This window comes from Strongylocentrotus purpuratus, unplaced genomic scaffold (genome assembly GCF_000002235.5).
Source record: "Strongylocentrotus purpuratus isolate Spur 01 unplaced genomic scaffold, Spur_5.0 spur5_scaffold_4, whole genome shotgun sequence".
Taxonomy (NCBI): Eukaryota; Metazoa; Echinodermata; class Echinoidea; order Camarodonta; family Strongylocentrotidae; genus Strongylocentrotus; species Strongylocentrotus purpuratus.
Window position 1 is genome coordinate 6,295,918 of NW_022145610.1, and position 22,073 is coordinate 6,317,990.

The 22,073-nt window shown below is 38.9% G+C and overlaps 1 protein-coding gene across 1 annotated transcript in view; it reads left to right on the plus strand.

Moving 5' to 3' along the window:
- Window positions 1-1,896: 1,896 nt before the first annotated feature.
- The window catches only part of LOC583055 (sulfotransferase family cytosolic 1B member 1), a 29,426-nt gene continuing 9,249 nt past the window's right edge, over window positions 1,897-22,073 (plus strand). Inside the window, exons 1-5 of the mRNA XM_782982.4 lie at window positions 1,897-2,081; window positions 17,510-17,663; window positions 18,356-18,612; window positions 20,241-20,358; window positions 21,419-21,516. Of these exons, the coding sequence (XP_788075.4) occupies window positions 17,510-17,663; window positions 18,356-18,612; window positions 20,241-20,358; window positions 21,419-21,516 (627 nt within the window). The 5' untranslated portion in view covers window positions 1,897-2,081. The remainder of the gene's footprint in view (window positions 2,082-17,509; window positions 17,664-18,355; window positions 18,613-20,240; window positions 20,359-21,418; window positions 21,517-22,073) is intronic.

Below are 22,073 nucleotides of genomic sequence, written 5' to 3' on the forward strand. Positions count from 1 at the left end.
AGAATAATCCCTATGCCTAGATGAAAGAGGGTTTGAACGAGAGGAGGGGAGAGTATGCATAGGCCTCCTGGGCATGCTATACTGCAGCCTTCCGGGAAAGTTTTGAAATTATTAGTAGGCCTTTAAGGGCAGTGAGGTAGTCACTTTGTATGAACTTGTATTGCTGGCTAACTATAATTTCAATTGTTCCCCATGATAAAGTGCATTTCCTATTTGCTCCCGCGCTTCGCTCGATCTCAAAAATGTGAAACCTATAATAACTTTAAATATTATCATGCTAAAGAGTTTGTAAGTGTGTTATACTAAAGGTATCTGTTACTTTAAATAATATGACATCATTGAGAGGAACCTGTGGGCCGGGTGATCGGGAGCCCTGAATATATTGTATTGTATTTATTTGTAGTGTATTCGTTTTCCGTCAATTAAAAAACAACAACAAATATATATTTACAATCATAAAGACACACTAATCAAAGGACGGCGGAGGGATGGCCCTACTCAGCGTAACAAATCATGAAGGCCTATTCTACTACTAAAATATAAAAACATATATGAACCGAATTGTGATACTCATGGATAATGCATAATACGGCCACAATCAGGGGCGGCGATCCCGTTACTTTTTTAGGGGGTCGTTCCCTCACCCCCACTCCGGAAAATTTGAAAAAGTGCCCCAAATGTATAACAAATACCAAGCATGGACTGCAACACACTTTTAGGCATGGAGGGCCCAAGAGTGCAGCGTTTAGACTAAAAGAAATGCAAAAATCGTGTTGCTCGGTTGCTACGCTCCCTCACATAATATCCTTCAAAATGTACGAGAAAATATTGTAGGTAATCTTGCAATTCGTCCCCCCCCCCCCCCCCCCCCCGGTCATGACAACAGATCATTGCCCTTGCCCTGACCATCACAATGCTTAATAAGGTCAACTTTCGTGATTAAATCGTAATTGTGGGCCAATTGAAGGGCTAATTGTCTCGCTTGAATATTCTGTACTGTACGTTTTACTGATCTCATTAAAAATAGGGTTAATAGTTTCGAAAAGCCTTGAAAATTTTGAATGCTTGATTAAACCTCTGGCGAATAGTTCCACGCGTTTATGTATGTGTAGGCCTACTCCAAATTGTACAAAAACCTTGAAGAATATTTCTATTAGAAATAAACACTTTGATTAGGTATTTAAAGTGTTATGTTAATATTTAGTTCGTGGACACCTAGGCCTAGTAATATATATATGTATGTATATTTTGAAAACGCTATTAAAAGCATGTATAGGGCAGACCAGGTGGACCCCTAATTTTTCTCTTTAAGATTTGTTTTGTTTTTCGACTTTTATGTTTTGTAAAGGTTTATAGTGTGTGTATATGATGACAATATAAGAGAGGGCAATTATGATAAGCACTAATCCATTTCCCAGGGACAAACACCTGCATATAGGCCTAAAAGGGCTTACATGATAGAATTTTGATTTGTTGATTATAGCATTTTTGAGAGTGCAAGGTTTGTCTGGGTTTTTAACAGTAAATAATATATAATACAATCCTTGTTCGTTCATAAATTACCCCCTGGAAAGTCATCCCCCCCCCCGAAAAACTACCGCGGAAAACTACCCCTAATTACCTAATTTATTTCATAAATTTCCTATCAAGAGAACTCTTGCTTGAAAGCAAAGGAAAGAAGGTCGAGGATGATAGCATGGGAGGTAATATAAACCAAACGGCTCGATTTATTGCCCTATCACCCCTTGCATCTCACGTGATATGGGTTTTATCTCAATAAAACAAAACTCAAGATAAGACAAATTTGATATGTCATGTTTGTGTCGGGTAAACAAACATATGAATATAGTTTACGTGCGTGCCTGCACGTTTGATATATAGTTCAAATATATTGTTACTGCTACCACATTAACCACTTCTGAACAGACGGAAAAGGTCCCCTTAAACTTGTGTCTTCTGCCAAATGATTCTTATGCGTGTGGTTAGAATTTCCTGATATTTGTATTGATAAACTGTATGACCAAGGTGCTTGATACCTGTACACAATACAAGTTTTGGTTTTACGGCTTAGAAAAGGAAAGGTACGTAACGGTATTATTAAGTTCATACATGTTTAATTAGATATATATATATATACATATATATATATATATATATATATATTAATATATTTACTACACAGCTCAGGTATTGGCTTCTATTGGACTAGAATGATGAGTCTAATTCCGATTGTTAATGCATTTTAGACAGGCACGGATATTTTTCATAGAGTTAAAGGTCAAGTATCGATTACAGCAAGCCAGCATGTTAACGGTCAAAGTTAAGTTCAACCAACAAATAAAATGAAAATAACAGAAAAAAGTGGGATACGCTTTCCACCCATGCCGTTGCTTTTAATTGTGGTCAGGAAGTTGACTTTATCATTTCATTGTTCACCGTTGTTTGCTTGTGAGGTCAAGTAGTTAACTTCAAGTCACATTTAGGTAGCATTGGTAACTCAGGTTGTAGCTTCCATTTGATGCATTTGTAGAAGTTTGTGTGTGTGTGGGGGGGGGGGGGGGGGGGGGTAATTGTTGTCCAAGTTCATGGGGCAAGCCAAAAATCTATATTAACCCTAAAATATAATGAACATAACAGTGTTCACCCAGAGTTGCCTTTGAGGTCACCTACTTGACTTCAAGTCATGTTTGTTTTGTATGTGGTATCCCAGGGATGTGACTATAATTGACTTTTCGTATCAGGACAATTACCCCCTGGGCAATCACCCCTCGGAAAATTACCCCCGGAAAACTACCCCCGTAGGACGATTACCCCCCGGAGAATAACCCCCCGAGGACAATTACCCCCCAAGGACAATTACCCCCGGAAAATTACCCCCCGGAGAATTACCCCCCGAGGACAACTACCCCCGGGGACAATTAACCCTCGAGGACAACTACCCCCGAGGACAACTACCCCCCGAGGACAACTACCCCCGAGGACAATTACCTCCCGAGGACAACTACCCCCCGAGGAAAATTACCCCACATGGACACTACTTGGCCTGGTGGCTCAGTGGTTAGATCGCCCGTCTCATGTACGGAAGGTCGTGGGTTCGAACCCCGGCCGAGTCATACCAAAGACTGATAACAATTGGACCTTCTGCCTTCTAGCTAGACGCTCAGCATATAAGTTTGGAGAAGGGTAGTACTAATTATGTTATGTTATGCAGGGCCCGATGGAAGAGCATTTTCATAACTGAAGTGGCTACCCTGGGTAAATAAAACGTTATTATTATTATCATTATTACCCTCGAGGACAACTAACCCCGAGGACAACTACTCCTCCCCCTTCGACCACAACCCCCCCCCCCCCCCCCGAGGACAATAACCCCTGGAGGACAACTACCCTCCAATGACAATCATCCCCGAGGAATTTATAAGACTGTGACGTATAACGCAAGCTTCTCTCCAAATTGCTATTTACAGAAAATTGCATAAACCTTCATTTTCTTTGTTATTTATGAAGTTTATTTCAGTCTTTTCAAATTATTCAGTTCGATATGGGGGGGGGGTAGAGGTTGCCCAATTCCCCTGTAGTTTTGCTACCGAGTAAAGAACAGAAATTACATTTCTTAGAAATTAAACAATACATTGCGCGCAGATGAGTACGCGTTACAGCCTCTCTCACCATCAATGGCACAACAAAGAAATTAGGATGTAAGATTTCCTTTATGCATCCTCTGTACCTTTTTCATCAGCTGATCATGTATTTGTCTTTGTATGTATAATGGGCCCTCATCCATGCCGTGATCCATAATTAAGGTTTCCTTCACGTTATTTATTTATTTCTGTTGAAGTATAATATGTTTTCGTGTACGTTAAATTATTTTGAAATAGAAATTGCCTTTAAGTTATATGTACGGTGCCATTTTTACCAAGTTCATTTTTACCATTTAAATCATCCAGTACCAAATACCTAAGCAAAATTCGAACCAGATGCATTTAATGGTAAGCTTAAAGACAATGTTTCATGACAATTATCAATTGTCATGATTTTATCGTCTAGACGTATTGCAAAAGATAATCAGAATAATAATGATCAGAATGATACCTCTACTATTAGGCCTACTTCTACATGAACTATACTACACTACTGCCATTGTAGATTATGCTGATAATACAGATGATAATAATGATATGATAACAATTATAATAATACTATATACTTATACTAATCATCATCAAAATCATCATGTTCATATTCATCCTAATGATAACAATAATAATGATTATAATAATTACAATAATAATTTATATTAACGATAATAATCATGATAAGGATAATAATCACAATAACAAACATAATATTTACAAAAATAACATTAGTAACACCACCAACCATAATAATAATTTTTGTCATTATTATTGTGATACTGCTTCTAGTACTACTCCTACTACATGTACTAGGAAGAAGGAGGGGAAGAGGAAGAATCTTATTGTTTATTTTCTGTATTATCGAGGCATACAAATGCACAGGGAGGTAAGAGAGGGAAAAGTAAGGCGACGAAGAGGGAGAGAGAGGGAGAGAGAACGAGAGGGGGTAGCCTATGGCCCGGGTTCAAATTCAGTTCTCTTTAATTTATTTGACCCAGTACTGAGGACCATAATTTTATCTGCCCTGTGTACGCCACACCGAATAGCACTAGCTCACATTTTGTTATTGTTGTCAAGAACTTATTGGCATGCAGCCAGTAGATTTTCATCATGTGTTTGATCTTGTATTGAAAAAAAGATCAAACACATCATCATAATCTACAGAGTGCAACCAAAAATTTCTTAACAACAATTGAAATTTCTTTCAGGAAGCCTAACACTAAAAGCTGTTTTTGATTCAAAGAGCATCGTAGAGACGATGAACAAATAAGAATAATAATACATTCACTTCTATTTTCCCCGCCAAATAATCCGAACAAAAGAATCAACCGAGGGTAATCAGCTGTTAAACGAATTTATCATGAGTCCTTGAAAAATTAATTAATACTGCTTGTCAAATATTATTGAAGAACAGCAAAGGCGAACGCGATTGTCGCTACAATTTAGAAATCATTGCTTGCATTGCTTTTCTCTCAAAATTACCGTGAGATATCAAGCTACATAGAACTATGATCGACAAAAAAGATATTGTCTTGAAAAGAGTCAGAAACATTAGAACTTGAATGATTAAAACATAATGCAAATGAATAAGACTAGAACGAATAGGACACAAGTTCATTTCTACCATTTAAATCATCACGTACCAAATACCTAAGCAAAATTCGAACCAGATGCATTTAATGGTAAGCTTAAAGACAATGATTCATGACAATTGTCAATTGTCGTGAGTTTATCGTCTATATAGACGTATTGCAAAACATAATCAGGATAATAAGGATCAGAATGATACCTCTACTACTAAGCCTACTTCTACATGACTATACTATACTACTGCCATTGTAGATTATGCTGATAATACAGATGATAATAATGATATGATAACAATTATAACTAGAAATGCAATCGTGTCAGAACGATGTGCGTGCAATGACGCCGTGTTTCTACGTGTCAAACGAAAGAGCTTCTCTCGGACTATCCAGAGCAATTTGCACGAAGTCTGTAGCTTCTGTGATATTGGAGATAGGTAGGGCGAAAGAAAGGCATCAACAGTGACCTTGATGGGATGGTACTATGCCTACGAAGTTTGAAAGAAATTGGGATAGGGGAAAGAACCTAGAAAGGGCTCGCAAGCACTGCGTGCACAAACCAATGGGATTTGGTGCATGTTTGACATTGCAATCAAGTTCGTTCTGGGGGCCAAATGCGTGAACCCGATATGCCCCATAGACAATGCGTGTAATGAATGGGCGGAAAACGTGCAGGATCTGTATTATGACCGGAGTTAAATTGTTTTTTCTCTCTCTCTTTACGTCTCTTTATGGGCCGTATTTGGTATCATTAGAAAGAGAAATTCATGGTTGTTATTGTAAACCACTCCCTTTTTTTCTATGATAATCCTATCGAAACACGTGATGTAAAATAGACTTATAGGACAAAATGGCGTCTTAAATGGCCCCCTTGACCAATTTCAAAAATCCGGCCATGAGGTGCCCTGCGTATTGGAACTCGGCATGTCACTGCCAATTTTCAAGGAAAAAAAAGGACGTTTAAGGGGCGAAAAGCAGTCTGAAAAAATGACGTCATAGCCGAAACGTGTTAGGTTCGGGCGGAAACTCGGCGGAATTCGTGTAGTGATCTTTGTTCAATTGCGATTTACTCACAATTTTCTGTGTGAACATATATTATACTTGGTATCATTCGAAAGGGCACTTCATTGCGGTCAGTTTGACACCATTGTTAACTGCGCGCATTGAACGCGCTATTACGTAATCCATAGTAAATTCATCATTTTTGGCGATAACTTTGCGCTGACATATTCGAATTTTACCAAACTTTGCAGACAGTTGTCACGTATATGGATACATATGTCTGCCAAGTTTCATTGATGTAGGTATAAAGATCGCCATTTAAGAGCAAGTTGAAGTTATTTCGGAATTTTCTTGAAAAAGGCGAATTTGGAGGGCAATTTTCTCAAATTTGGTCAGTGATAGGGTATATAATTTGTATATGGCTGGAAAGGGCATATCTTCAAGTATCTAAATCCAAAAAAGGGTACGGGTCTGCCAAGCCATAATGGAGATACGGCCACAGAAATAAAGCCAATTCCCAGAACTTTAGAGGGCGCTATTTATGTTTTGCATAGCCATTGGAGCGTAAAATTTGGCATGGCTATGTGCAATAATAAAATAAAGATACTGCGAGAAGATGAGATGGAACAGAATTGGTTAAAGAAAGTTATTGCAATTTTTAGATTTTTAGGGGTCCATTTTTCAAGAATTTGAGAGATTGTTGACGGAGTCGGTTTCAGATTTGAATTTTGAGTACGAAGATGGCATTTTGAAGGTCAGGTTATACGTCGCAGATGAAAGAACATCTCTTAGACTATATAGAGGAATTTGTTAGAAGTTTGTATGATCTAGGATAGTGGAGATAGAAAGGAATAAAATAAGGCCTTAAAATGGACCAGAAACGGACATAATGGCGCCTGGACGGTTATGCATGAGTGATTTCGAAAATCGAAGAATGTAGTGACCTTGATGAGATGTTAGAGACTATGCCTACGAAATTTGAAAGGAAAAGGACATGAGGAAAGCACCTTACTAGGAATCACAAGCACTACGTGCAAAACGAATGCGATTTCCGGACGATAAGGATAAGGAAAAGGAGAATACTAGAAATGCAATCGTGTCACAACGATGTGCGTGCAATGACGCCATGTTTCTACGTGTCAAACGAAGGAGCTACTCTCGGACTATCCAGAGCAATATGTAAGAAGTCTGTAGCTTCTGTGATAGTGGAGATAGTTAGGGCGAAAGAAAGGTCATCAACACGGCCCGAAACGGAAAAAATGGTGCCTGGACGGTCACGCATGAGGGTTTCCGGAGAAACGAAGAATTTAGTGACCTTGAAGGAATGCTCGAGACTACGCCTACGAATTTTGAAAGGAATTGGAGTCGAGGAAGGGATCTAGAAAGGGCTCGCAAGCACTGCGTGCACAACCAATAGGACTTGGTGCATGGTGAACATGTTGCGACGCGTGCTTTGGCACGAACGGCCGCCCATACTTACACAACCAAATAACAGTCTTAAAAAATGACGTCATGGCCGAAACGTGTTATTATAGGGCGGAAACTCGGCGGAATTCGTGATCCTTGTTCAAATGCGATTTACTCACAATGTTCTGCGTGAACATATACCATACTTGGTATCATTCGAAAGAGCATTTCAGTGCGGTCAGTTTGAAACCATTGACATCTGCGCAAAACGTACTGCACGCATCAAACGCGCTAATACGTAAAGCATAGTAGATTCATCATTTTGGGCGATAACTTGGCGAAGAGGGCTTTACAATTTACTAAACTTAGCAGACAGTTGTCACGTATATGGATACAAGTGTCTGCCAAGTTTCATTGATGTAGGTATAAAGATCGACATTTTAGAGTAAGTTGAAGTTATTTCTCAATTTTCTTGAAAATGGCGAATTTGCAGGGCAATTTTCTCAAATTTGGTCAGTGATAGGGTATATAATTTTGTATATGGCTGGAAAGGGCATATCTTCAAGTATCTAAATCCAAAAAAAGGTACGGGTTTGCCAAGCCATTATGGAGATACGGCCACAGAGAGAAAGCCAATTCCCAGAACTTTAGAGGGCGCTATTTATGTTGTGCAAAGCCATTGGAGCGTGAAATTTGGCATGGCTATGTGCACTTATGAGATAAGGATAATGTGAGATTTAAACACAAAACGGAATTTATATGAGAAAGTTATGGCAGTTTTAGATTTTTAGGGGTCCATTTTTCAAGAATTTGAGAGATTTTTGACGGAGTCGGTCAAGTTATACGTCGCAGATGAAAGAACATCTCTTAGACTATCTAGAGGAATTTGTTAGAAGTTTGTAGGATCTAGGATAGTGGAGAGAGGAAGGAAGAAAGAAAGGCCTTAAAATGGACCAGAAACGGACAAAATGGCACCTGGACGGTTATGCATGAGTGATTTCGAAAATCGAAGAATGTAGTGACCTTGATGAGATGTTAGAGACTATGCCTATGAAATTTGAAAGGAAAAGAACATGAGGAAAGCACCTAACTAGGAATAACAAACACTACGTGCAAAACGAATGGGATTTCTGGACGATAAGGAAAACAAGGAAAAGGAAAATATTAATGGGGCAGAATGTGAACGAAAACAAGGCAATGACGAAGGTCGTCATTGCAACTAGACTTTAATTCGTCACTTTGACGAATTAGGTGATACGTATGCTATTTTTGTATCATGAAAGTGTGCCGATGATGATCTAATGATAATATTCATAAATACGATAATGACGATATTGATGATGATGATTTATTTGTTTTAAATGACGATGACAATGATTAAAAGTGGTATAGCGCCCCCTTCAGGTATTCGATAGACAATTGTTATATGATTAAACTATTAATTTACTAAACAAGCTCAAATTTTTGCCTGATTGCAGAGCCTACCAATCATTGAACTGATATTTTGACGCACTACATACGCAACATAATGAACAATTCTAGAGTGGAATGTAGTATCATTCAACTCCCATAGGCATAATATGCATATTAAGCAAAAAATCTAACGATGTCATCAAAATGAATAAATATTGGTAATAATCTTGTGAAGAATTGTCTCAGCTACAACGTATCAAAATTTAGAAGAAAATTGATCAATATTTGCAGAGATACAATCATTTTCTGTAAATATGTTGACGTCATAATATGCAAATTCGTATTTTGACTTCCAAGGCCATTATGATGACGTTAAAATGTACTTAATGAGAAATGAAATCACATCTCCGACTCATCTAATCAAAATAAAAGAACAATTGGGGGTCTAGGTGCATCCCAAAGAGCTGTGATGGATTTTGTGTAATCATGTTTTTGCCTATACGGTATACCGTATGCTATGTATTACATGTGCTCGTGCGCACGGCAATTTATCTTAAACGGACGCGCATTCCGTTATGAAATATCATGAAAGAACAAAAAATAGCGTTTCTTTGTTGTGTAATGGTGTTACACGCAAAAACGCGCGTGCCTAATTTTCGAAATTCTTTAAATGGCCTAGAACATGCTCTGTTTTGATTAAAAAGTGAATATGAGCATTTTAAAATTCAGACGCGCGCGGATTTTGATGAGATGTTATGTCGAACCTTGACCTGAAGTTTATGTGTTTTAAATATGGTTCAGTTTTGATGACTCGTTATGAAGATATGATTAAAAGTTGATTTCCACAAAATAGCGCCTGGATGACGTCACGATGATCTTGAGTTACTGAAAAGTGTCACAATTCTAAGTTATACTAATATTAATCATCATGGCAAGTTTCATGATAATGGCTTTATTCATTCATGAGATATCCTGCGAACAAATTAATGGCAGAATAATAAATGGGAATAATAATAACTTGAATTTGTCACTTTGACAATTTAGGTTATACGTATGCTAATGTTTTAAATAATGAAGAATGTATTTTCACGATTTTATATTATCTTCTAAAATGCTCTTCTTATTAAAGGTAAAGACCAGTATTGGAAACGCCCCAATTTCAAAAAAATGAAATGGAAGCTCTTATTACCAATCATGTGAAAGAATATGTTTTGACTAATACATGGTGATAACAATTTTGCCGGGAAACCGCCTACTAGTTGCCGGGAAACCGCCTACTAGTTGATATGTTTGGTAAATTATTTTATCTACATGGTCTGTGAGAGATAAACGCACGTGTCGCGCACGTGTGCGTATAGTCCCATATACATCTTTCTGTGTACAGTGCTTGTAACTTTACGAAGACTGGGCCAAATTTCTTATCATTTTGATGATTCCTAAAACCTTGCAGTACACACCAATACTTATATGCTAGATGATCAACCTTTTCTGATCGATTCCACAACGTTTCTTTCACAATGCAATCGCATGACCATAACTGGTCTTTACCTTTAAGGTCTATCCATTTGAAAAGTTTCAACTGTGTAGTATATTGACCATTATGGATCTATGGAAGATAGATTGAGACGATATATGACCATTGACCCCATACAATAAGCAGTTACACCTTTGACCCTAATTGACATAACGAAGAATGCATTTTCACAATTTCATCTTCTTCCATGAAATGCTCTACCCGTCATGTTTTACCTAGATTGTGCTGCGCATAGATTCAATCGGATTATTTTGGGCCATTACAAGAAGTGGGTTATTGATGTGGACAAATAATAATAATTACAGTGCTTATATAGCGCTTAACACTTACTTTGTCAGAAGTCTCTAAGCGCTCTACAATAATGCAGCATAATTACCCTGGCTTTAGCAGTGCAGCTGTTACGCGCGCTGCGTTTCAAGGAATAAATTCCTACCAGTTACCCATTTACTTCACCTGGGTGGAGTGTGGCAAATGTAGATCAATGTCTTGCCAAAGGACATTAGTGCAGCGGCGGGACTCGAACCGCGGACCTTGTGATCGACAGTCCGGCGACGTATCCACTCGACCACAACACCTCATGTACCCTTTACGTTCATATAATGTATTTTATTACCAGAGGGAAAAAAAAATGGTCAGTCACTCAATAGTGTCTGACAGTAAATTCTAGAAAGTAAAGGGGTTTCCTTGTTTAATTTGAATACTAGAAAACTGCTAACGTTTATATTTCACAAATAGGACAAACCTGACATATGCAAAACTCCTACAATGTTCTACAAAATTTGCGAATTTAACATTCAATTGAAAATTTTGACATGACCCCCACATCTGATCCAAAAACCAAAGACACAACTTTTATAGCCCATAGTCTCAGCTATAACATACCAAAATTTGGGAGAACATAGAGCACAAATAAGCTAGATAGTGCTCAAAGATTAATGTCATGTAGATCCATAAATATGCTGACGTCATAATATGCAAATTCGTATTTTGAGTTCCAAGGTCAATATGATGATGACACGATATACTTAATGGCCTAATGAGACATGAAATCACATTTCCGACTCGTACTCTATCCGAATATGAAGGGAAAAAATGAGGGTTCCCGTCCATCCCGAAGAGCCATAAGGGTTTTGTATAGGCACGTTGTTGCCCATGTATTACAAGAGCTCGCGCGCACGCACATTTATCTTGAACGGACGCTCATTCCCTTATTAATGGTCATAAAGAGATAAACATGGTATCAAATTGTCCGGAAAAAACATGAGAAATACTGTGTTAACAAAAATCTAGGAGGAATTATTTTGCGTTCGGCCGTGACAAACGAAAACGCGCCCGCATGCGCGTGTGTGCGTTTCTTTATTTTCTTTATGAAATGCTATTGCTAATAATGGCGTACGCGCGCGTTTTTTGACCTGAAATTGACTGGACTGATATTGAGCTTGATCCTGGTAAATATGAATGAGAAATGTCTTTCCGTTATGAAGATATGATCATGAGTTGATTTTCACAAAATGGCGCCTAGATTACGTCATCAGTCAAGGTCAAGGTTGAAAACCTTATTGTGCTCTTTCCATATGGCTATACATATGTGTGCCAAACTACAAGGCATTTGATTAATCTTTTTCAAGTTATCGTGCTCACAAAAAAAGCTCTAACGAAAACATAAGGTGATCTATATTATATACAGCCCACCTGACTAGATTTGTAATACTTGTTTAGAACAAGTATAGGTGGGCTGATCCAACAAAAAATTGAGACAAAATAAAGGGCACATTTGAGAAATCTTATTGTCTCAGCTACAACATACTCGAAGTTCAGCGTAATCGAAGCTAAAACGACGTAGATATTGCTCGCGAAAGACGGGAATGTAGAATCCAGTTTTGAGAAAAAGTCATGTCCCATAGAGAATACACGCAAAATGTGAAAAATTGACATGCCTTCTTTAATCGCAAAAAATACGCCATGATGCCTTTGCCAAAATGAAGGATCGTAGTAACTGCATTTGTAGAGCATTGTCTCAGCTAAAACATATTAAAATTTGGAAGAAAATTGATCAATATTAACTGAGATACAATCAATTTTCCAAAAATATGATGACGACATATTATGCAAATTTAAATTTTGAGTTCGGAGGCCATTATGATGACGTCATGAGTTAATTGAGGGTCAAATGAGACATGAAATCATATCTCCAATTTATATTCTATTACAATATGAAAAAAGAATTAGGGTCACCTTACATCCTAAAGAGCTACAATGGATTTTGTGTAGGCATGTTTTTGTCCATATATGCTATGTATTACAAAATGGCGCCTAGATGACGTCATCAGTGAAGATCAATGTTGAAAACATTATTGTGCTTTGTACATATGCCTATACATGTGTGTGCCAAATTTGAAGGTATTTGATTGAGCCATTTTCAAGTAATCGTGCTTACAAAAAAGTGGTTAGATGTAAGAAAAGTAAATGAATAAAGGCAATTCTAACGAAATTATCAGGTGGTCTGTACAATATACAGCCCACCTGATAAAATTTGGAAGATACTAAAGTGTCTACCTTCCTCGCTCGCTGACAATATTTTGACAGCAAGGCAAATAAGGGCAACGAGAGGCCCGAATATCCTTATATTAGTGTATCAAGGTCATGACCGAATATATCACTTTTTATTTAATATGTACATTCGGCGGCAAGGTGCCCGCATACAGTACTTTAAATAGTTTCTAGTGTGTGGATTACAAACTATTTTTTTACCAGTTTGAAAATGTCTTTTTATTCTAAAATGTGCCCATACGTGTGTGCATAGTACTTGACGAAACCATGCAAAATTAATAGTCTGTAAATACTTTGGGATTTGGGAGAAACTTTTCATTTCTTAAGAGGGTACCGTGACTAACAAAAAGCTAAAATAACGCTGCTCCAGAGAAATGTATTTCTATGCATTTTGAAAAGCGCTGGACAATTACCTAAAACTTACATCCTTCGTGGAAATTAGCAACCGCGCTTGCGTTGCATAAATTATAATAAAAGGGAAATGTGTAGTAATGAGGAAGACAACGTGCTTTAGTATTTGAAAGAATATGGGGTCATGCAGGGGATCTTATGGGCTCGTAGCAATCTCTCAATGTGTCAGATCGTCTTTTGCTACTGAATCCTGATTGTCCACGGGGGTAGTTGTCATCGGGGGGTAATTGTCATCGGGGGGGTAGCTGTCATCGGGGGGTAATTGTCATCGGGGGGAGGGGAATTGTCCTCGGGGGGTAATTGTCCTAGGGGGTAATTGTCCTCGGGGGGTAATTGTCCTAGGGGTAATTGTCCTCGGGGGTTAGTTGTCCTCGGGGGGTAATTGTCCTAGGGGGTAATTGTCCTCGGGGGGTAATTGTCCTAGGGGGTAATTGTCCTCGGGGGTTAGTTGTCCTCGGGGGGTAATTGTCCTCGGGGGTGATTCTCCGGGGGGTAATTTTCCGGGGGGTAATTGTCCTTGGGGGGTAGTTGTCATCGGGGGTGATTCTTCGGGGGGTAATATTCCAGGGGGTAATTGTCCTTTGGGGGTAGTTTTCCGGGGGTAATTTTCCGGGGGGTGATTGCCCAGGGGGTAGTTGTCCTAGAACCTTGACTTTTAACTACTTCGGATGTTCACGAATTTCCGGGGGAAGGAGGGGTTGGAAAAAGATAAACAAACAAATGAGACAAAATGTAAAGTAAAGATAAATATAAAGAGAGACTATTTGAGTTGAGTCAAGTTGAGTTTATTCGTTTCACATTTCACATGCAGATTCAATACAGATAACAAAGTATACATTAAAGACATTTAAAGTCCTAAGGATCGAGTCCCGATCGAGAAGGCTGGGTAACATCGATCACACTGATTTCTTTTTAATACCAAGTTATTTTTCATGAGTGGCAATCCCTGAACAGTTTCAGTTCAATGCAGAAAAAAATCCGGGTCAACCCCGCTCTTACATGTTACATGATGTAGGCCCCGCGGAACGTTTTTCAAAGTGGGGAGGGGGGAGGGGGTCTAAAGTATTTCCGATCAGGTAGAGTAAGGCGAGCGAAGCGTAAATTGGCGTAAGGTCCAGTCGCAAAGCCCCGGCGGGGGTCAACGGGCGTAGCCCCGTGAAGTTCAGTGGCTTTAGGCAATTAATAACGGTCAGATAAGCATCCAGGTGATCGCCTTAGGGCTCCTTAAAGGGTTCAAGCTCAGGGGTTTTAGGCATTTAATTACGGTCGGATGAGCATATTTTGATACCCTATTTATGACACTGGCATGCACGTCACTAATATTAGTGGGGTAAACGAGGCGTAGACCCCAGAATCTAAGGGGTTTTAGGCATTAATTTATGATCAGATGAGCATCCAGGGGCTGCCTTAGGGCCCTTGGTGGGGTCCAGTGGGGGCCCCCGGAAGCTCAGGGTTTTTAGACATTTAATTACGGTCAAAGTAATACTCTTTCATATGTGACCTTATCATTGGCAATGACCTTGACGTACTCATCGTCATATTTTGATACCCTATTTCTGACACTGGCTTAGTGGCTTAGAGGCGACCATTGCGACAATCATACCCTCGCCGACATCAGGGAAACGCTACGTAATTATGAGATAGTGCACAAACCTCGTACTACCAGTTCTGGTGGAGGCATTTGCATTATCCATCTTTCCTCGGTAAAAGTGAGTCTTCAAAACTTTAGTAACTATGAGTCATTCGAAATGATGGACTTTACTGTTCGTTTTTACGGTGCATCAGTGTTTCACATTTATCATCTATAAATCTATCATCAAAGAGAAAACTAAGCTTTTCTTTGTTCTTGAAGGAATTTTACTCTTTAATGGAATTTGTCGCAGTTGTTGATATATCCCGATGCGTGTTCTTGACTTTAGGGACTTTTAGATTTGCATGGACTGATACGTGTGACGTCCATTCAAGGCAGTGCACTAAAAGGACGTCGATCGTAGCAATCCACGTTGTCGTTGTGCAAATCTAAAAGTCCCTGATAACATCCATGTAGACGACTGCAGTGTTGAATATGCTACCATCTTCCTCAATATCTTGGAAGAGGTAGGTTTTAAACAATACGCAGGCGCGTACGCAGGATTTTTGCAATGGGGGGGGTTTAACATTTTTAAATCGGGCCGAAAATTTCGCAACGACTCAGCCAGCCGAAATTTTGAAAATTTGACATTTTGTGCCGTTATGGGGGGGGGGTAAGGTCACCCCCCCCCCCCCCCCCCCCCTGCGTACGCGCCTGACAACACGTGATGACTTCAACATATCAGGCTGGACATACGCTCGACCTGTTGGTAACTAGAAGGTAGACGAAGTGGTTCCTGAGATTAATTCCATCAGGGGTCTTCCATCTGATCATGACTGTATAATTATGATGCACAATCAACAGGAACGTCCTGCCGCTACCAAGAAGCGTGTCATCTGTAGGAAGCTTCGTGATATCAATATGGAGCTATTCAAGTCAGATACTCTTCTTTCGAACCAGTGTCTAAAATTCAAGTTAGAAAAGGGATCAATGCCATGGCTTCTAAACATTGCAAGCTGGATCCTCTTCCAACATGGCTGGTCAAGTGTTGTATGGATGAACTGTTGCCTGTTATCACTTCCATCATAAACGGCTCGTTGTCTTCTGGGAGTTTTCATGGCAGCGCCAAGGTAACCCATGTCGTGTTCTTGCTGATGAAGCGTAGTTTGGATCCCATTGACCCAAGGAACTATAATAGACCTGTTTCTAACCTGATGTTCATCGAAAAAGTTCTTGAAAGAGTTGCTAGCTTCCAGTTAAAAGCACATCTAGAGAAGAATTGCTTGTTTCCCAAGATGCAGTCGGCCTATCGCTCGTTCTACTCAACGGAAACAACACTGTTGAAAGTAATGAACGATCTGTTATTGGCTGTCGACAGGGGTTATGAGGCAGTACTGGTTCTATTAGATTACAGTGCTGCTTTCGATACCATTGACCATGTGAATTTGATTGCCATCCTCGAACGTGACTACGGCATCAAGGATTTAGTGCGACAGTGGCTGGTCTCCTATATAAAAAAAAATTCGGAGACAGAAGGTCGTATTTAACGATGCTGTTTCCAAGTCTTTCCCTCTATCCCAGGGTATTCCTCATGGATCGGTCATTAGTCCTTTGGCGTTTGCACTGTACATTGGCCCTCTATCGCAAGTCATCAACGCCCATCAAGGAATCCTTCATACTGTACAGAAATGACACTCAGTTGTATGCTGTCATCAGACCTGAGGAACATGACGTTGGACTTCAAAAGCTACAGCAGTGTGTAGCAAATGTTAAGGAATGGTCACTACGGAGCAATCTTCAACTCAATGACTCTAAGGCTGAGGTCATCCATGTCTTCTCCAGGTTCAGAGGTGCTCGGAATCTCCCTGTATACTGCAGATTGGCGATGGAACGTCTATCGGCTTAAAAACATTTTGTATTAAGCGCTCTAGAAATAAAATGTATTATTATTATTTATACCCTTATCAAGTTTTTTAATTTTTTAAGTATATGAAAAAGTGATTTGTCCCAATTAATGTTTCTTGAGAATCTGACGTATTAAAATTTACCGTAAAGTATTCGAACAAATGCACTTATTCAGCCGGTCCACCTTTCATTCTTGACTTTATACCAAAAAAGAACGAAGAAACAGCAAATGTACAAATAATTTAGTTGTTAACTGCATGTATATATCGAAAATAATATCGCTAGTGATATTCGTTTGTCTCGCAATGTGGTCAATAAGGAATCTAAAAGATCACGACGTTTCGTATGCTACTGCGATACTTCGTCAGGTGATAAAAACTATTGTATGCAAGGGTCTTTTATACTTTACGGGAGGACCGGCGGAGCGGTCTATAATTCGATCGATAATTGGAATTGCATGTATATATATCGTCTTTTGTATCATTTATCTGTTTAGATGGCAGACGAAGGGAACCTTCCATACTATCTAAATCAACATAAATATAAAGGTATAATGTATCCAAACTATGCCCTGGATTCCAGTATCGAACGTCTGAAATCGTTTGAAGTTCGACCAGATGACATCTGGATTTTGACGTTTCCAAAAGCAGGTAAGGGCTAGAATGTCGAAACTGACTGCTTGAACATTAGTCTGGAATTAACCCCCGAACATTCCAAAGGAAACGAGTAGAATGTATAATACTCTATATAATTTTTATGAATACTACTTTGATAATGATAACGACACTAAAAATATAACAAAGATCATAATTATTATTATTAGTAGTAGTAGTAGTAGTAGTAGTATCAAAACAATAGACCAGTTCACGATTAGCACATTACTGTAATGACCCCGAATATCCACAGATCTTCAAAACATGAAGAGGTCCCACTTTGTACATTTTGAAATAATCACTCCTACAGCGATTTAGGTGCCAAAATAGCCTTTGTTTCCCCTTTTCAAAGAATACTTCTACCTGCGTATCATGGAGTGCACCGAATGTGCATGAATGAATGATTATTAAATAACTTTCATGAGCACGTATCTAGTGGTTTGTCTCCGTGTATTTCAAAATTTGTTCTGCAATGACCTTTATCTGCTCATGCTCAGACTGACCGTGAACTGGCTTATTATTGTATTATTATATATTTTAGAGCGCTCATTGTAACTAAGAGGTGGCGCTTTCTTGTTAAGGTAACATTAAAATAAAAATAAATGATTATCATACTATGTAAACATATTATCTGTCCTTCGAAAAGAACAGATAATAGAAATTAACGAACCTTGAACCTTTAATTGCAGGGACCCATTGGATGATGGAGATCGTGGGCCTTATTCTCAGCGATGGTGACCCAGACAAAATCGACCGATCTCTCTTCGCCCAGACTGTGGAGATGATCAACTTGGATCAGCGGTTTCCTGCAACCAAGGACGAAGAAAAGCAATATCCTGTAGACATGGCCCCGTTCTTGGACGTCATAGAGAAGGCGCCCTCACCGAGAGCCGTGCTGACGCATCTCCAGTTTGACCTTTTACCGCGTGACATACTAAAGGCTAAGGTCTGTCCCGTCAGATTTCCATTCTTGAAGTGAAAATTGACTTCATGTACATTTTTCTAGAACTTGATAATCGGGCTGACCTTAGGCTTTAGTCTTGTAGGAAGTCATATAGCTCCGTTTAGTCTCATTTTACAACGCCCCCTATCGTCAGAGTCAGCAGCCTAACATATGTTAGCCTGTGGAATTTTACCCAAAAAAAATCCTTACAAATTCATTTGTTTTGTTTAAACGAAATGCACATCCACTCCCGACGTACGTTATCACTAGCTCTTTCATTGGAACCCTCATGTCCCATTGACTTTTGAAAGTTCACCCACCGTAATTTGATCAAAATAGCGATTTTAAGATTATAGGTCAAGCACACGAAGGGTAAGAAGCATGAATTATCATAGATCACTTCTGCTTGGTTCATTATGTCCATTTCATCCAACCCCAACCGTCATTTTTCCATTTGGTAAAAGCAAACGTTTTGCCGAGGTAAGCAAAAACATGAATATTCATGAACGGTCAGACAATACAGCCTTTTAATACGTATATAGTGAAAGGGAATGGGCGAGGAGGTAGAGGGTCAGTGGTTTGTGCTGGCAATGTTCCAGCGAGCAAAAATGAGACAACCGGAGCAATATGTCCCTGAGTCACTTTAACAAGACCTTGTGGACCTTCTAAACTTACTTCTACTGCCCAGTACACACGGCGCGTTCTTTTGATTGCGTTATTACCTGTGCCAATCAGGCCTATCAAGGCAATCGAAATATATGCCATGAATTCAAAGGCATAATCAGTTTACATTCATTTTGTGTATGATGTCACTTCCACATAGTGCGTCAAAGATCGCGCAAAACGTTGACGCAGTTCTACCTCCGGCGTGCAATCGTAGGGAGCCCGTGCGGCGGCCGCGCAGCTCGTCCTACCTTCGTTCAAATTTTAAAGCCAAAAAAGGTCTTCGATCGAATGTTTTCAGATGCCCGAGCGATTTACGGGCGATCTGTTTACGAGCTCTGCGACCTCAAAATTCGCAATTGGAAAATCGCTAAACTGGGAGAAGGTTTCAGTGCCCTGCAAACGTCGAAAATGCTGTCGAAAATGCTTAGCTCGCAGAGAAGTTGGGCGGGCTCTGTTTAGGATAAGTGACGGCCCCTTTAGGACCGTGTTTAAAGATTCATAAATAACGTAAAGTACATGGATCATAATTTGAGTCAATAGCTAAAAGAAACATCTAAAGAAAATTTACAAAATATAATAAACAAGTTATTACCTTGAAAAGACACGAAATTATTGAACAGGTTAAGCTTTCATACTGCACCTCCCAAATAAAGTCAATTTTATTTGTACTTCGGTCCATGTTAATATAACTAAAAGACTACAAGAACATGTGATTTCGAAAATGAACAAATTTACACAAAGAAAACACGTTGTATCTTTTTTGAATCTCTATCCGCTCTATTTATTTAGTATGTATATGCATGTCATTGTTTTACGCTTTACTCTGTGTACATGAAATGTCGGGAATAAACGAGCTGGTTCCACTAAGATAACATGAGATAATATATTTATTCAATTGTTATCCGCTCTATTTCTGTACTCTGTATATATGCTTAAGTGTGAATGTAAAATGTTCAACTTCCTAGGTCATCTACCTGGCCCGAAATCCAAAGGATATCATTGTATCATGGTTCCAATTCGTCGGGAAGAGCCGAGCCCTTCCCTTGACCATGGACAGGACGATAGAAGATTTCATCACTGGCGGTAAGTCCCCCCCCCCCCCCCATACGCATTTAACTTAGCCAGGGAAGGGCTCCATTTTGTTAAGAATGTAAAGACACACCTTAGTTCAAGTGAAGGTCAACAAATAATTGGTGAGCTTTCGCATTCTTTGTTAGTTTAGAAGAACATCATAGGCGAAAATGTCCCCTAAAATTAATCGGTCTTCAAATGCCCTCACACTCGAAATATGATCGGAAAACTGAAAGATTTAGACCAATAACATCCTTGCCATAATTATGCGTGTGTGTAGTCTCATCTAACTCAACATTTGATATTATTGTTTGGATATTAATTCTCTGAACTACATTATTAAATATTAAAAGCATAAAGAAAGTAGGTAATTGTGGTTAGAAAAATGCATTATCGCATACGTCATTATGATTTGTGTTACTATTATTATTTTATAGTATACAAATAATACACATCAGTGAGGCCATTAATAAGAATTACCCACACGAGGTACCTTTGGAACAGTCTAACACGCCCGAGGCGATAGCCGAGGGCGTTTGGATTGTTTTGAAGGTACCAAGTGTGGGTAATTTTACTAATGCCCGAACAAAATGATGTGTATTATTTGTTTTATAAAATAATGTTTTATTTGTTTTATAAAATGATTTTTTTCTAACATGATTTTGATAATGACCGGTCATTACCATTGGATAATGACCGGTCATTACCCAAATTACGCGCGATTACGCGTAAGGCAAAATAAATGCCTAGTCACGTGTACGCTTTCAACCAATCATTAATGGATTCACGTCATCATCTTATAATTTCATATATCATTACGCTTTTTGTATTCCTTATAGTTCCCTTATAGGTTTCAAGTTAAATTAAACATACCAAAAATGAGAGTATCGCTGATGTTGACAAATAAAAAGAAGAAATGTTTCCTTCGTAACTGCAAGGTGATCTTTCCATCATTTATCGACGATCACGACGATGAAAAGACTTTATGAAGATATACTTCAGTTATACGTTCTTCTTTAGAAAGATGCTATCGCGTCAGGACGTATATTCTCTTTCTTTATCTGTTTATCAGAAATGCAGTGGGGTCCTTGGCCAGGACATGTTCGTTCGTTTTGGGAGCTTAAAGACCATGACAATGTCACGTTTGTTTTCTACGAGGATCTGAAGAAGGTAAATAATGGGTAATTATACATGTATATTGGCAAGTCTACCTGTATTTGGTCACTTGATATCACATACATTACCAGGTATTGAGGAGTTATGAACATGAATAGCTTATATAGCATTAATAGCAATAAAGAATCTTTGGTAAGCGTTTGCCTGAAGAAGAAAAAAAATCGTTATAATCGTGAAGAAGATAGAAGTGGGGGGAACAGAGAATGAAAATAAAACGGGAAAATATCTTTTTATTCTAATTTACGTTCGATGTTCTTCTTATATAGTTAATTTATGCATACACTGTATAGTTAGAGATGTGAAATGAATGAACTTGAATTTACCTAATGAAAGAGGGTGGAAGCAGAAATGAACTCTACCCTGGTATCTGGTAACACCGACGAGGTAGGCAGTATACCGACAAACGCTTACATTATCCCGAAAGGCCGTCTTTTTGGAGTCGATCTGGCGGTGTCACGGAGGTATAAATACGCTTGTTCTAAGAACCTTTTAAAAATCCGGCTAATATGAATGATTATTTTGACTAGGGATATAAATTTGAGAGACTGGGT